The sequence below is a fragment of the Paramisgurnus dabryanus genome, chromosome 6 (genome assembly GCF_030506205.2).
Source record: "Paramisgurnus dabryanus chromosome 6, PD_genome_1.1, whole genome shotgun sequence".
In the NCBI taxonomy this organism is placed as follows: Eukaryota; Metazoa; Chordata; class Actinopteri; order Cypriniformes; family Cobitidae; genus Paramisgurnus; species Paramisgurnus dabryanus.
The window spans coordinates 23,620,406-23,637,844 of record NC_133342.1 but is presented as its reverse complement, the minus strand read 5'-3'; the positions used below and the strand labels follow the sequence as shown (position 1 = coordinate 23,637,844).

General features: G+C 39.3%; 1 protein-coding gene across 2 annotated transcripts in view; it reads right to left on the bottom strand.

Moving 5' to 3' along the window:
- Nucleotides 1-5,446: 5,446 nt before the first annotated feature.
- fam110b (family with sequence similarity 110 member B) overlaps nucleotides 5,447-17,439 on the bottom strand; it is a 37,673-nt gene continuing 25,680 nt past the window's right edge. The window contains exons 2-4 of one of the 2 annotated variants that reach the window (XM_065276199.1): nucleotides 17,053-17,143; nucleotides 8,469-8,575; nucleotides 5,447-7,922 (exon numbers count right to left, since the gene is read on the bottom strand). In XM_065276199.1, the coding sequence (XP_065132271.1) occupies nucleotides 6,409-7,608 (1,200 nt within the window). In that variant the 5' untranslated portion in view covers nucleotides 7,609-7,922; nucleotides 8,469-8,575; nucleotides 17,053-17,143 and the 3' untranslated portion in view covers nucleotides 5,447-6,408. The remainder of the gene's footprint in view (nucleotides 7,923-8,468; nucleotides 8,576-17,052; nucleotides 17,144-17,439) is intronic. The other variant, XM_065276198.1, reaches the window with a different exon arrangement.

The window sequence follows — 17,439 nt, the reverse complement described above, 5'->3', positions numbered from 1 at the left end:
GTTCCTCACAACATCGACTGAATTTCGAAGGTAACGTGATATATATAAGAACATAACAATACATAGCTGTGTGGGCTATATGATTAGATTAGATTCAACTTTATTGTCATTACACAAGTAAAAGGCAACAAAATGCAGTTTAACGTTAGGTCTAACCAGAAGTGCAAAAGCAGTATAAAAAGTGCAGGATATCAGTATTTGCATAGGTGCAGGATTATGTAATACGATGGAACAATTTACTGTGGTTGGTACTATGAACATAATATACAGAAATTTACAAATGGATATGTACATAATAAATTAAACTATACAGAACAGGAGTGAAATTAATATTTAGGTAGTGCATGAATGAATTTGGATTGTAACTAGTCAGTTAAGAGTGCAATGGCATAAGTTATTGTGCAGTGAATAGTTATTCTAATATTCATTACATAGTACAGGGGTGTAAACGATGCATTTCAAGTAGTCCAGCAGTACAAATGAACAGTGAGTATGAAATAGACAGTCCAGTAGTGTATTGAACGGACCAGTAGTGCAAATTTACATTATAACTGTGCAAGTAATAAAAATGAATATTGGTGCATTACATTACGATATGTAATGCACTGACATTGAACAGTGATTAATTTGTGTTCTGTGTATAGGTAACCTAGTTTGTTTAGTCAGATGAAATACCATGAATCTAAATTACATTTGTAATCAAATATTGACCTCATGGATATCGTGGCATGGCCCTCAGTGTGAAAGATTGATTCTGATGAAAACTACATTTATCTTTACAGTGTTCACAGCAATATTTCTGCTAAAAATGATGTGAGCAAAAGTGAGGAGGCCCCAGCAAGCACGTCTTCAGGATCATCCAGCACCAGCCGTGACAAGGTCCAATCTAAACAAAAGAAAACAGTCCGAGACAAACCTCTGGAGAAGTACCTCTTATTAAAAGATGCTAAAGGGAAAAAATTAAAAGCAGTGCACAGAAGAAAGAGGAGCACAGGAGGAGCGCTCTGCCAGTTTTTGGTCACACCTATAGATGTTTATTACAGTATATATCATTTTATTTAGTTTTTTTTTTATGTTTATACATTCAAGAAATACAGTTGAACATGTACATTTCATACATATGTTTATTTGCACTACAGTTCACTTAGACTTCTATCATTGTGACTTTTTTGCTCTACAGCTCTGCCAGTTCTTGTTCACACAAATTAATGTTTATTATATACCAATTTACTTATGTATTTTAAGTGATTATACATTTAAGAAATTCATTTGAAAATTTCTAATTTCTAAATGTTGATTTGCACTACCGTTCAGTTGCACTAAAGTCATTGTGACTTTTCTGGACCAACATTTCTGACTCCTGTTTTATTTGATTTTACTGTCATGTCTTTGATTGTTATTGCAAACTGCAGTTCATTCACAAAAATAAATGTTTGATAAAAAAACGAATTGTAAATAACGTGCCATTTTGACACTATGCATATATTTGTACATCAGTATTGTTGACCTCTTATTGTAATAACTACATACCTACTACTTTAGCCAAATCACAAAATACAATACATTTGGGAGGAAATGTGAGAAAATTGTTAACAAGAGAAAGTGCTTGTAAAAGAGTAGTCAAAAATACACACATCGGATCACCCATTACCTTATATTTTGTGAAAGAGCTTTAATTTTGATATAACGTGTTCTATCAAAATAGTTAATTTTATGTGGAGAGTGCTGATAATAGAATCGAATTATTTGATCAAATAGATTTGATTTAACAAATGTATTTAAGTTCACGGAGATATTTAAACACACCGTTTTCAAAATGGCAATTATAATGACTATAACACGAATGCACAGTTTGCTTTTATCTGAGAAGATCATGTTTCACATGATCATACGGTCAAGTAGCTGGTGGTGAGTCCTGATGGTGAATCCTGATGGTGAGTTGAAGTAGTCTTTGTATAGTTGCTGCTGTTAGAAATCGAGCTGCTACTAGTAATATCCATGTTTTGTTAAAAGCAAGCATATGACTTGTTATTGACTAGCGTGTGGCTTTCTTCTTCTGTGTGACAAGTGAGTGTCAGAACAGAAGCATAAAGTTTCGCTGCGCCCCCTTGTGTACCGGCATAAATCTGTTTTGTATTAAGCGCCATCTAACGTCCAGGGGTGAATTTGCACCTCACTCGGCTCAGCGCCAGTAAAAATCGTCTGGGTGTGAAAGCAAAAAAACGTCACGTTAAACGCCGACGATAAACGCGCACGAAAATCGTCCCGGTGTGTCAAGACCTTTAGGTGCCGTTTTGTTTCCATCCAGGCCCTGACAGGGTGAGCAAGGCCTTCACAGCTCGACAATCTTTCCTCCCATGAACAGATAAACTCCCGTTAGTCATTTCATCTATTGTGAAATTATCTTCATGTCATGTAAAGCATGAGGGAGGTTTGCTAATCATACATTACACACATTTACAGAGGGAAAGACCGAAAAGGAGGGGGCGCATTGTGTAAATGTTGTTTAACAGGCAGATATTACAAGCCATTTTTAATTATAGTGCAGTAAAACAACATTTAGTTTATCGGTCCTGGTGGTTAGCTCCAGTGCGCTCAGGGCGACCCGAGTTTGATTCCTGTCTCAGAGGTCCTTTGCCAATCCCTATCTCCACCCAACACCAAACCATATGTACACTAGATGTCGCCTTGGGGTTCTAAGCATGCGTCAAAACCACCGCCATCTTGGAACAGGGGTCTTGTAATAGGATGTAGCTAGGTAATGCTACTTTCTCCACCTGTACTTCGAATTCATGGACGATGCCGGACTTTTGTGCTGCGTATGGATGTTAGGCCTACTAGCACTATGCATTACATTTTAAAAAAAGTAGATTTTCTTAAAATCAAAACTTAACATTTTCTCCAGACTTAATGCTTAATACATGTCTGACCATTGGAACAAACAAAAAAAAAACTAGAAAATCGCATTCATGACGATTTATGGTGATTTTATTACCGTTACACTTTTGCCTACAATGACGCTGACGCAGGGCTCCCCTGTTTCAAGATGGCAGCTCCATTTGACGCATTCGTTCCTATGAACTGCCGTAGCCAAGGCGACATCTAGTGCATATATCTATGACACCAAACAAGGGCAACCATTTTTTGGCTAAAATAATAAACATGCCTCAGTTTAGTTATAGAAGTTATGGTTTCTTAAATCTGTTTTGTACATGAAATCATTATACATAAAATGTAAAGAAAATTCAGTGAGAATATAACCTTGATATCTTTAATATTGACCCGAGTAAGGTCATGTCAAAGATTAAAGTGACATGAAACTTGAAGTTAAGTGAAATCAAACTTGATGCTCCTGATTATATTATTAGATTATGAGACTGGATTTTTACAAATACAAACTTAAAATGTTAAACATATTACTGTATACTATTTTTCTATATACTAGGTGTTGTGGGGGTTGTCAATAGCATTTATATGAGGCAGTAGGGTGTTTTGAGTGTGTTTTAGCACAGGGGTTTTCAAACTTTTTTGTGTGTGTGGACCACTATTTGTAAACAAGAATTTTCGCGGACCACCTCATAATAAAATATGTCTACACAAAGTCCTGAATTTATCTGCACCTCTAAATAGGCTTACTAGCACTAAAACTATAACTGGTCATCACATCAGTACAACAGATTCTTAAAACATATTCAAAAAATATATTTTTCTTAAAAAATATATATAGTTTTATATATTTTTTGCCTTTAAACGGACCACCTTCAGTACCCTCACGGACCACTAGTGGTCCGCGGACCACAGTTTGGGAATGGCCGTTTTAGCACATTAATTTGGACATGCTAGGGTGTTCTGGGTGGTTTCTTACTATACCATAATAAAATCTCTGACATTCTTATCCCTGATATGTCTATTTATTGTGAGAGAACTTTATAAATGAACAACACCTCAAAAATCAAAAGCAATAAGGTATATTGTGTACATTTTAGAAGGATCTCTTGACAGAAATGCAATATAATATACATAACTATATTATCAGTGATGTATAAAGACCTTACATAATGAACTGTATTGTTTTTAATACCTTAGAAAGAGCCGTTTTTATCACACACCAGTGGCGGCTCGTGACTGCTCATCCGAGGATGCCCTAATTCAAAGTAAATGTCCGGATTGTCACGTGTGTGGTTTCCTTTTCCAAAATATGTGTCCTGCGTGTGGAGAGATCCTGTGTGCATCACGTGTTTTGTCAAAATAAGTGCCTGCTGCACATGCGTCAAAACCGTTTATGATAAAAGAGACGCTCGCGTTCCCAAAATACACGTTAGACACTTCCTTAACAGTAAACTCTGATTACGCATGAGATTATGTGAGTATCTGGTAAACGCGAGCGTCTCTTTTATCATAAACCCTTTAGACGCGTCTGCAGCAGGCACTTATTTTGGCATGACACGTGATGCACACACAATCTCTCAAAGCGCAGAACACATATTTTGATATTACGAACAACACACATGACAAGCTACATGCATGTTGTGATGAACTTTGCATCGTGCGCTTCAAAAAAGAAGTTACCGGCCGCCACTGTCACACACCGCTGGTCCACTAACATGGAAGTCGCCGTCATGTTTCTACAGTAGCCATAAACAGATAAACTGTTCTACAAAGTGTGTTTTTTATCACTATGTTGTCTCAAACAGCGACATTTTGTCCTGTGGTGGCTATCATATGCGTTTTGAAATTGAGGGGTGAGCTGTTGGTTGCAATTTACAATCTCACCACTAGATGCCGCTAAAATTTACACACACCACCTTTAAGTAAGTACAAATGGTGCAAGGTACAAGCCAAAGTTTAACTTGAAAAAGTTTAAATAAGTTTAATATGACATTTAAAAAATGCCTTCAAGCATAACCTCAAGCCTGAGAAATAGTAATAGTGTTTCTTGCCTTGGCAAATGTCATTATTAGGTGGTGCTTTTTCTTGTTGAAGTTTTTTCTGTTGTGAAGTTGTGAAAAAATAAAGTCGGGTAAAAACATAAGGTTTCAAGTAAGTGTTCCAGCTTGTGACCTGTGGCTCCTCTGTGCATGTTTATGGGAGTGAGTTAGGTGCTCTGGGGAGTGAGGGGGCCTCCAGTGCAGGAGTCTGGACTTTCTAAACATTTGTGATAAATTAGATCATTTCCTCTTGCCCTGAGAAAGCAGGCAGTACAAACATCTCTATTAAAGATACCTAGACTCCTGCAGGCAGCCAAGCTCTGCAATAAAGTTAAGGGCTACAAAGAGAGCACAAACAGCTGAGGGAGGATCTGGATTATGTATAAGGTGCGAGTTTATATGATTTGAAAGCATTTTATTTTTCAGGGTTAGCCCTTGACTGGCTTTTGTGATTCTTTGATCACTATTTGCCTACTAGAATGGTACATACCACAGAAAAATGCATTGAAACTTTTGAGTTGATGACAAAAGTTGGCAAAATCAGCCATTTATTGTAATGAAAAATAACTAAATGTGAACAAATTTCTTGACAGAAATTTTAACAGCTCCAACTTCAATATACCGAACATATTATTCATTGCAACAACAGTGTCGTACAGATTTGATCATTGACAAATTCTCACACAGCCTCACAATGTAACAGACCAAAAGCACAGCAGGCTTGCATCATCATCGCCTTTCCAATGACTCTGAAAATTATATACATATTCTTACAGCATTTACACCTTTCTGAACATTAGTACCACAAAAATAATCAACCAGCATACAGGAACGTTATGAAGGACAGACGGACTGAAAACAAACCACATAAAGCTGAACAGTGTCGTGATGCTGCTGGAACAACATGACCAGTGCAAGGTTGATTCGGAAAAAGTGGGATGGTGGAGATCTTGAGAATAGACTAAAACATGCTTCTGCTGAGCCTATTCAGGGGAGAGAGGTTTATATACATACAGCTTGTATCCATCTTATGAGCAAGTCAAAAAACAGAGAGTAAGCAAGAGAGAGAAAGAGAGAATCAAAAGAATTTCAAACACACCGTAGCTCTGCATTCATACCGATATGGCTTCCTGGCTCCGTGTGCCCAAGTGAAATAAAAACACCTGTAAAGGCGCTGGCATCATAACATCAGTTTGACAGACAAAGGCAGAAAATACAGAAGAAAGAAAAGGAAGTATAGTTGTTTTCCACAGATGAATGGTGTTAAAGCAGCCACCCTTAAAGAGGCTCCTACGTAAGCTGCATTACCTGGAGGCCGCAAGAGGTTGAGTGTCTAACAAATCATGCAGATTCAGACAACGAACACTGAATGCGAAAAGCGACTAAAAAGAGCCATTAACTCAAAAGGCTTTGCCATTTAAAGATAGCAAAAATAAGCAGGTACCCAAGTCCGATTGGGAAGAGGACAGCTTGCTTCCTCCTAAACATGAGAGACTTTTTGAGACTCCCGTGCCTGCTTGATGCTATATAGCCACTTAATGACTCTGGCATTTCGTTCCACAGCAGAAATTCCATAAGGAACGCGCTCACCAGCATCATCTTCCTCGTCGGACAGGTCATCGTTACTGTGCCGTGACTGCTCGCAGTCCGAGCTGATCATGCTGGCACTACGGAAATTGAGCGAAACGATGTCGGAGTTGGCACGGGCGAAGCTCTCCACACCGACACTCTCCAGCTCCTCGGGATCCAGCCCACAATAGTTAAAGAAGCGTTCTACGTCAGCACCGGCCCGAGCATAGCGGTCGCTCAGGTCAGACTTGGACCGGTGCAGAGAGGGTCTGCGTGCCACCGAACTTCCCAACTCCAGCTCTAGTTCCGTGGCAGTACCAGCCAATGTCTCTCTTTCAGAGGAGCAGGGGGCATTGTCACAAGCGGCCAATGCTTTGGCGCTGGGCTTGGGAGGGAGTGGCGGTGCAGAAGAGCTGCTGCTGCGAGCCGCTCTGAGTGGTTTGCCATTACACATGCGCCGAATGTCCGAGGAGCTGTGAGAGGCGTGCAGTGATGACCGCTCGCCATCGGCCTCAAACGACCTCTCTTCCAACAGTCTGCGACTCAGGTTCAAGTTGCCTCCCTGAGGACTGTGCCGGCCTTTTGCAGATGACGGCACCTTAAGTGACTCGCCAAAGGAACGACATCCGGGTTCTGAAAACTCAGACGAGCGATGCGGTGCCCAGCTCCGCGCCCCGACTTTGTGCGACGTCCCCTTGGCAGGCCCCTCGGATGAGGAGGAGCTGTTTAAGATGTTCTTTAAGATCTCCAGGTTGAGATTCTCCCGTTTGGTGGTGGTAGCGCAGGTGTCTGACTTGGCGTTGTTGTTGGAGGCCTTCAGGCCAGATCCCACACTGCCACTTCTCTTCGCAGGAACCGGACAGACTGGGGGCTTGGCCATGACCTGTGGCTTGATGGGTTCCTGCTTAGCGTTGATGACCTCCTGGCTCTTCACGTATTTGGCCTTATCAGCCTCTAGCCGCTCCACCGCGCTCAGCCGCTTGGGGTTAGGCTCGGTCTGGCGCCGGAAGTAGTCGGGCCCCTTGTTGAGGATGCGGAGCGGGACGGCTGAGGCAAAGGCCCCACCATGGCCGCCGGGCTTGCTATCTGCCTGCAGCGTCTCGGTGGGCATCTCTGCTGGTCTCTCGGCGGCCGCCGTGGTGGATTCCGCAGTGGACTGTGGTCAAGGGGCAGCCTGGAGGCACACACATCAAGCCAGATGACCGGATTATTAATCCCGTCTCCACTGGCTGTCAGCAGTGAGGCCTCATACTCACAGCTCATTAATTAACCCTGCTTCCTCCACGCAGCCAAGCCCCGCACGACGGAGAAAGAGAGCGCTCGGCTCAGGTCGATGTGGGTACACCCGGTCAGGCTCTGCCGGCTGGGAGGATTGTGGGGAAAAGCTTGCTCGGTGCTTCTTTGTTCCTGGCCAAGGCTGAGGATCTGAAACACACAAGGACCAACCCTGTTAAGGGAGCAGGTGACATCACATTCCTAGCAACAACAGGAAGAGATGAGACTTATGCATGCTGTTGGCTGATGATGTAAGCATTAGAAAACATCTAGTAAAATCACATACACATCTCAGTTTAAGTGGTATTAATAACATTTAGGGTTTTGTATAACATTTGTGTAGATTACTGCATGTATAAGTAAATGTTGTATATAGTTTAATGCTACCAATTGAGCTACAGGAACACTTACTAAAAAAGGTTGGTGGCTAAGTAAACCAAGTACAAAAGGAGTTAATAATTCTCATAAGCATGCAGGGGAATGATGATTCAGCAATGAATGTGTGCAATGTGTATTTCCTCTGTGCATCTTGAGATATACTGTAGTACAGAGAGATATAAATGTAGTATCAGGGCTTATACTCCTGCCAAAAATTTTAGGCTTTTTGCAGGGGAACATAAAAAAAGATACAGGGTATGGAGGAAAAAATACAAAATGGTGGAAAACTTTACTAGTCTCATAAATAAAAGTAATTACAGAGGCTCTTGGACAACAGTGTTCATGGTGGCTGCAACAGATCTGGAAATTGCTATGACAAAGCAGTTTATAGCACAACAGACAGATCTTCCCTATCAATCTCAGGCCTGCAGAGATGAATAAAAGAAATAAACATCAGAACAGAACTTACAGAAACACCAAACACTTTCAGCTAAGTGCATTTTAATTCTATAAGCCTAGAGACTTTGCTCATGAGGTTTACCTTTATTTCACTATACTGCTTTATAGTCTATTATTTCAAATAATAAAGTCATATTTGTCCAGCAGTCTTGAATGTGGTAGTGTTTTAATAATAAAACCTTATAAAGCCCGTAAACCTTATCTTATAACACCACCCACGTCACAGTCATTACATACAGTCCTTCATCATTTTGGCACCCAGGCTTCTTTAATCACAGGTTCCCTAAGGATTTGTTGCATGGGAATTGTCTTCTTCTGCAGAAACTTCACATAATTTAATTACATTGCTCACATTAGCGCGCGAGGACCCACTAGACCCAAAAGCTCTCCTTTGCTCCACATTTGCCACTTTGAAACATCCACTGGGGTGACTTTTGGGCTGGATGGAAGCTATATAATTTGTTGGTAAATGTCAGAATGGGAAATGTTATTTTATTAGGGAAAATAATTGGGCCTTTTAAAGAAATATGCTGGGACAAATTCAAGTTGAGCTTTATCAGCTGCATATTTGGCTTACAAAAATTAAAGGGACAGTTGAAAATTCTGTCATCATTTTCTCATCCTCATGTTGTTGTAAATCTGTATGAATTTTGTTTGATGAGCACAAAAGAATATATTTTGATAAATCAAGTTAAAAACATCTCAACTTTTCCGAATGCTGCAAGTGCATCGCAGGTCATGTGACAAGAACCAACCAACGGTCGCGTTTTCTGCGTTTTTTCTGTGCGGTTTTAGATGCGAAATGTGAACTGCCCCCACCATCATTTCTCAAAATATATTATTTTGTGTTCAAATCATATAAGTTTAAAACAACATGAGGATGAGTAAATGATGACAGAATTTTCATTTTTGGGTGAACTATCCCTTTAAGTATGGTTTTACTACAATTAAAAACAACATGCTTAATATAGTTAAACCCTGGTTACCTCAAAATAACCATGGTTTTCTTCAGTAATGTAATAATGAATATGCCAAAAGAAAACATAGTTCCTACACAAAACCATGGTTCATTTTCGATTAGGATACATGAATAAATACAAAACATAAAGTCATGCAAAATCCAGGTCATGCAGAGAGTAATAATTGAAACAATCTCCCCAAACTTTCCCACACGAAAAAAACTGCCTTTAAACCATTCTGTTGAGTACTGTAGCCCCTCCTCCCAAAACACAGAGTAAACCCAGCTGTGGGACTCCAGCCAGCAGCGTCTCACATCATCTCACCCCCCTTCAAAGCCCGTCTGATTTAGCAGAGCCAAAGACAATCCCCACGGCCTTCTCAATGCACCCACTCACCCTTATCGGCCATGTAAGAATAACACTTCACCTCATAGCACCATCCCTGCGAGCTGGCCTTCTGAAATTAGACTCGCAATTTCTTAAACCGATATTACACAATGCCCTGCTCCAAGATCAGAAGTCCATGAATGTGTGTATGCAAGGAATATCTTGTATGAGGCCTTATGTGTAAGATACTATGGTTATCAGAAACATACCCATGTTTTTTACATATCCTACAATTATAAGCCATTCAGAGGATGATTTCCCAGAAAATACTGTAAGTACAATAGCAGAGCCGTTTGAGCCAAAGCTGGCGACTGATGTATTCCTGTGGGCGGAGTTTAGTCAAAAACTCTTATTTTGACGTCATTAAAGCAGGAAGTAGAAGGCTGTAGTCCAAACCGGCCATTCACTGTAGGCTTTGAAAGGAGACTTCTGTTAAAGAAAATATATCACCTGGCAGTAAACTTTGAGCTTTATCATTTTACAGGTATCATTTATGCTCTAACAGCAACATTACACATTTACTAAAGTTTGAAAAATGGGATCAGGAAAAACGGGACCTTTAAAGATTTTAAGAAATCCTGACCAGCTTAATCAATATCTTGACTTTCGTTTTTAGCAAATCTGTTGAATGGCAAAAGTCATGTAGAAATTGTACCCCTCACCTTAAAATTCTACTTTTGAATTACTTGTATGGGAAGTTATTGTATGGGATTTGAAATATTTCTCAATATAGAACTAGCAAGCTGCAAGACGTATCCGAATTAACAGAAAGTTTCCATGTTTGGGATGTAAACCCCATGTTATGATGTATGACCGCATCAGTCACATTCCTACAAGCCTCGGGCAAAAAAAGAAAATCACAGAAACATGCTAAAAATATGCAACATCAGCTGAGCAATTTTACTATCTAAGAGGGCCAACCTTTTCTTATTTAACCCCAAACACATGATGATCATGTGAGCGGTTCTCAAGCAGGCAAAAAAATGCTGCTTTAAGGCCCTTTAACTACTTCAAAACAACAACAGGAAAATGATCACAGATGCACATTACTTCAGATGTAGATTCAATTCAAAGTCTGTTGCATTTATCTCTGAGATGATATTAAGCACCATTGTCCCACCGGGTGTACTGGGTTACACTGTCGAGTATAAAACAGAGAGAAGATTGAATTTCAGCGAAAATCATATTTATTATATTTGTCTGAAGGCCTGTCCTCTAGTAACACTCCTCAAGGTGAGGAAAACTACAGTATTATCTGAGATGGTTTCCTATTCATACTGCTTTAGATCTGGCATTTAAAACCAACAAAGATACTTAATATTAACAAGATGCATCACTGGTACTACTGATATGAATGGGGGAAAACGCAACAGTCATTATGGCTGCTTTAGTCCTGCCTTCCAGTAAAAAGAGCCAATCATCAACCGTTAAAAAATAAAATCCTCTAAATGAGGGACTTTGTGCATGGGCAGAATTTGTCAAGTTCTGCTTCAGCAAGACCTGAAGGTGCTGCTAATATGGCAGCGTAGTGATGCAACTTTTAAAAAAAGACTTGAAACAAATAAAAACATTGTATATTATGTTTTTAAATGCTTGAACAATCTATAAAAACAGTTATTTACATGCATAATTACAGAACGTGATTTTGTTTTTTTAGCGAAGTGCTTTGGTTGCTATAATACTTCTGTTATGTTTATGTGTCGTTGAACGATGCACCGGTTGATGTGATATTTCTCCTGCACCTTCTACACTGTGATTGGACAGCCGAATGAAAAGTGACATTGCAGAGCTAAGCGTTTCACCCAAAGTTGAGCATTTTTCATCATTTTCACCACTGCTAACACATGGCCCAATTTTGAAATAACACCCATTCGGTAGGCCTATATTATATTTTACTCGGTTAGATCCGAGGTGATTACATCAAAGCCAGACCAGCTGACTGACACGGACCTACAGTAAAATGAATGAGCAGTAATATTGAGTGTGTCAGTCTGATAAACTGCTATATAAACAACAGATTCTGCCATCCGTCTGTTGGCTGATCTACACATCATGACTTAAGAGCTGGATGGGTGCTGTGTGTAGTGGGCTGGACTAGATGAGCTCTGTCCTCCATTGGAGAGCATCTCATTGGCTCTTTTCTCCTGTCAAAAATCCAGGCCATGGCCCACGCACATAGCAGGTGTGTATGTAGATGTGCCTGAGCCCAGCACCACTACAGAAACAAACACAAGACTCCCAAAGGTCTGAAATTGTGCAGATACATACAGTATAGCACAGATGAGAAGGGAAGAGAATATTAAACTGCCATTGTAAATCATTGAATCTATGTAAGTGTATCCATTTAATTTGCTATTCAAGTGTATCGATTTCAATTGCTAGTCAGATAAAGCATTTGCTTTGTCATTCTGTTTACTTAACAATAGTACGCAGACAACAATCAATCAATCAATCAATAAAGATATTTTCCAATTAGCTTAATACATATAATACATACACAAGTATTATGTTTACATACATAAACATAATACTCTATAAAACATCCTGGGTTGTTTTTAACCAAGTGCTGGGTCAAAAATGGAAGAGCCCAGCAGTTGGATTAATTAAATACAGAAAATATTAATATGTAACCAAACAATGGGTTCGAAAACCAGCATAGATAGGTTCAATTAAAATACAACTTCTTGGGGGTTTGTCCCTTTTTGACCCAACACTGCTTTTTGTGTATTGACAAGGTTTCTTGACCCAAATAAAGACGGTTTCATCGGAAACACGCAGTACGCGTCTGGTCCGAGCTTTACTTCTGGTTTCAGTTTTTTTAATGCACTGACTAGTTGCTAAACTGAACTCTTGAACAAATACCTCGTCGAAAATAACAAACGTTTTGGTTTCCTAGATAATCCATGTGTTGTTTATTTCGCTTATAAGTACTTTGTTGTTATTTATTTTTAGCGGAGTTTACCGGAAGTTACGTTTTGACCACGAAAGCCGCTTGTTTATGTTGTTACTGCTAAAAACGTCTATAGGATGCTGATATTTTCTGCTAGTGTTGTGTACAACAGGAAAGCAACATCAAATCGAAATGCAACAAACTGATTAATAATGTATAGTTTGCATAGCATATAATAAATACAAATATTTTAAATATATCTTTTGTTGTTTTCACAAGCCCTGTGTTTAATTAAGCCTCACACAGTATATTTTTCTGCAAATTCATTTTAGTAGGCAGATGTTTGTGCCAGCCATGCACAGTGTGTTTTGTGTGATAAATTATTGGGTGCCAAGAGCATAAACCATTTAAAATGCTAAATAATCACTACTTATGTCCAATGTAAAATCTGGGTCCTGAAGCAAAACCAGTTAAAAACAACAGGTTGACACATTTAATGTGCACTTGTGTTTGTATCCCCTCCAGCTACCTGCATTTGCTCAAAAGAGGTGGAGGCATTTTACAAAAATCCAGCCCGCTGATGTTGGAAAAAATTGAAATCCACAGCACATCTGAAGTGACACAAATCTGTCTCCGACATCACGTCTGGTCTGGAATGTTCGCACATCTGACTTTTCTTCTGCCAAAACTTCCAGACACATATTTCCTAGACACTTGCTTTTATTTGTGACATTGGCACTGAAAGGTCTGGAGCTTTCTGAAGCACATTTATAATCTCAGTGCCTCTGTTGTAAATCAAGGTCCTCTGTGCTTCAGGTCTGAAAGATTTGTGATGAAAGAAAATGTCTAAAAATAAACCCTAAGGTAAACCGCAAATCTATTAAAGGAGGCATCGTTGCATCCACACTAAAAGAAGAACATATTTATTTTGTATAGAGCTATCTGCCAAGTGTAGAGGTTTCAACAGTGAATCTATTCTCAGGCAACACTCACAATATACAAAAATCAAAACAACGCATTCAAGCTTGGAAATAAGCTCTTGTTTTTTGATTCACAAGCAGGTTTCTTTACTATTTCGTTCTAGGCACATTTAAATTAGCTCCATTTCCTTATCGGAATCAAGGAATGACCTTTAAACCACTTTTACACGTCATGCTAACAGCAGCACTGTCACTCCCATTCTCTGTGCCTGGGAATAACACAAATAGGCTCCAAGGCTAATAATGTTCCTTGGAAAACGTTCCCTGTTGTCTGCATTGACACAAACTGTAACAGAACTAGAGTGTTCAACCTAAGATAACAGATGTGTGTAAATAATACATTATACAATGGTGCTTGCATGAAAAGCATATCTTCTAATTCCTGTATATAAATTAAATCCACTAGTGGCAAAATGCTGAATGAAACTGGAATTACAGATTAACGTTATGTAACTAAAAACTATTTCAATCACAATTTACTTGTGTGCCACAGTCTGGTAGGCAAAGATTATGGGCTTTAATCTCTCATGAAACAGTGAAAGACTGATCACGTCCACAGTTTTATCATAGACTCTCTCTCAATGTGAGAAACCCACGATAATCCATCAAAAATGGATGGTGCCTAGCTTTCTTCTACACCTAATGTTTTATTTCTCTTATCTGGGGCAGATAATCCAGTTAGTGGTACTCAGGGAGCAGCAGGAGGACAACAGTGACCAAGTAAATATGCTGATGCTATGGACTGGTTCACTACGATTCCTTTCCTGTCTCAGCGTATGGGTTAACATGACTCATCATGACACCTACACTATAACATTATCTCTAAACTACAGAATTACAGCTGTAGTTAAATAAAATGTTGCTGGAGAGAATGAGGTCTCGTGTAGCCAAACCTTTGACTAAACGGCATATGGTCTGGTCCACATTGCAGCTCCTATAACAGCCAAGAACCGCCCACTTAGACAGGAAGATACCGTCTGGCAGACACTGAAAGTGTCAGACCACTATTTGTTTTGTATTTATGTGTTATTTATAGTCGGGTTTATTCGAAATACATAACACCAAAATAAAACCACGGCAGTCTCTTTAAATAGTTGTACACCAGAAATATGCCATAAAAATAACAGAAAAGTGTAAACTCAGGATACTGCAGGACGTATGTGTGAAACATGCCCAGAGTCCTAGGTTAAGTTCAATGTTATAGGATCCAGATGGTACTAAACAAATAAAACAGGGTTTTGTGTTAGGATGTTTCAGTCAGTTCAAAAGTAATAGAGCAAAGATTAATCTTAGATAAAAACCAAGCAAAATATAGCTCTACTCAAAAACATCTTAATAAATTGCCACTTGGAGCCTCAAACTAAACTTCAAAAAGCTTGCAACCATTTGATGCAGCTATATGTAAATATTTTAGCAATTTTACTGATTAGTTCATGCTTAAAGCCACCCTAACCTAAAAAATGCACTTTTAAATGTAATTCTATCCGAAAATGAGTCAGCAGTGTGTGTGCAGAAACATCTTACTATTATACAAATCCATCTGTTCTTCTTTGTGTAATCTCCTTTAAACCGCAACAGTTACACAGCTGTTGGGGATCCCCTATCAATGTGATGTCACATTGATTACGCCCCAACCATAACCGCTCACAGACTCTGCCTTATGAGCGTGTAGTTCAACCTTCTGCCAGAGACACATGTTTGAATGTAGTCCAAAGCACATGAGTAAACGCTTTACCCTCTACTTTGCATACGGGGAGGGGAACAGAAGCTTTTTTTGCATTTAAAGAGACACACACAAAAACAGTGCGTTTTTCATTGCAGCCACATATTGGCCATGTTCAACATCATATAATGAAAGATCTGTGATACCAGAGATTATTTTTATATTGCTGAAAACACCTAGGTTAGGGGGCCTATAACACACCTACTGACCTGGTATCTTAGACATGTACTCTAGCTTTATATCTGGGGGACTGACATAAAAACTAACAAGACAAAGAAGTGTTTTGTAAACACACCTCCAGATTATAGCTATTAGTTCTACTACGAGTTTGAAGCAATTTCACTGCACTTAAAATCCCAGTTTGCCCTACCACAACTAAATGTGGACCATGAAAAATTGTGTACAAAATATTACATGATTATATTTTAATGGCCTGTAAGTGAGGCTGAGATATCAGGTTTGCTGGGGTTTGTGCAGGGCCGGTACTGATCAAAGGGAATGTTTTTGCTTGTACACACTATAAGCTTGAGAAGAAATGACATGTAGACGGCTTATTTTGCAGAAAAAAATGTCCCTCAGGTAACTAATGTTCTTCAAACCGCTGTGCAGAGAAGCTAAATCTGCTTAAATACAAAAACAACACTACCAGGACCATGGATTACAATTATAAACCCTTCACAATGAGCACTGCTAAGTCTAGGTTTACAACAAATTTAGGATATAATCATTAAGTTAGCATTAAGGATTTTATTTGAAAGGTAGCATAGCTCTAAGACACCGCTGAGGCAGAACTGCGTGTACACTTGTTTCATTGCTACAAATCAAGGTTATTTTGTGTATTTGATATACTACAATGTGTTTGCGTAGTTTACGGTTCAAATTTTCTACATACCGTACATTTTTGTAGCTCCAGATATCCCTGTCTTCCTGAAACAAACTGATTTTGTACAAAGCTCATTGATCTGAAATGCACTGTGTCCCTGATTGGCCAGCCAATCTGTGCGTTGTGATTGAACTGCATACCTCTGACTTCAACCAGAAATGTGACGCTCCTTACAATGTTTAAAAGAGTCACTCACAATGCAATGCTAACAGGAGTTAACTTACAGGTTGAGTCTAATTATTATAATGTCGGTCTTGTCCACGTCAACAAGCCCAAGAAGTAAACTGTTGCCTACACTCCGTGTTTTTTGTTGTAGTCCAAGAAAAGAGATTTACGTTGAGACAATAACTCGCGTCATCGTTTACTTTGGGGTTTGTACCTTTGGCATATCATTAACATCAACTAATACACACTTACACACCAAAGGGAATTGTAAATCGTGAATTGGACAATAGGTGCTCTTTAAAGAAAAAAAAATCTTGAGTCAATTCCAAAAAGAGAAGATAAAACTAAAGGATATTAAAATGGTCAGTCTTATGCAACATTACTTTATGCAATTGATGTACTCCTGTAGATATTTCAGCTTCTTCTCCTAATAACCCTAAAGAGCAAGTAACCCACCTTCGAATGGCTCAGGTCTAAACGGACTCCGAGCGGCTGTCTGAGTCGCCCTTCTCATCCAGGTGCTGCAGGTTCTCAGTGGGGCTGACACCTGCACAAAAGACAACAACAGATTAAACACTGCAGTTACAAGACAAATCATATTACACATCCACAACAGCGAAATCACAGATGTTTCTCTTAGCATTTCTTCCACACCAAAGAACTTTGGTGAAATGGGAGACTTTCCAGAAATCATAATGGTAAGGGATAACAGGGTTAGGCTTTAAGCTTAGTTTGGGTTAGGGTAAACGAAACCTTAGCTATTATACAAACAGGAATGCCTTTGATGATAGCACACTAAATGGACCCTCATAATTAACAAAATTGGTGGTCAACATAAACCCC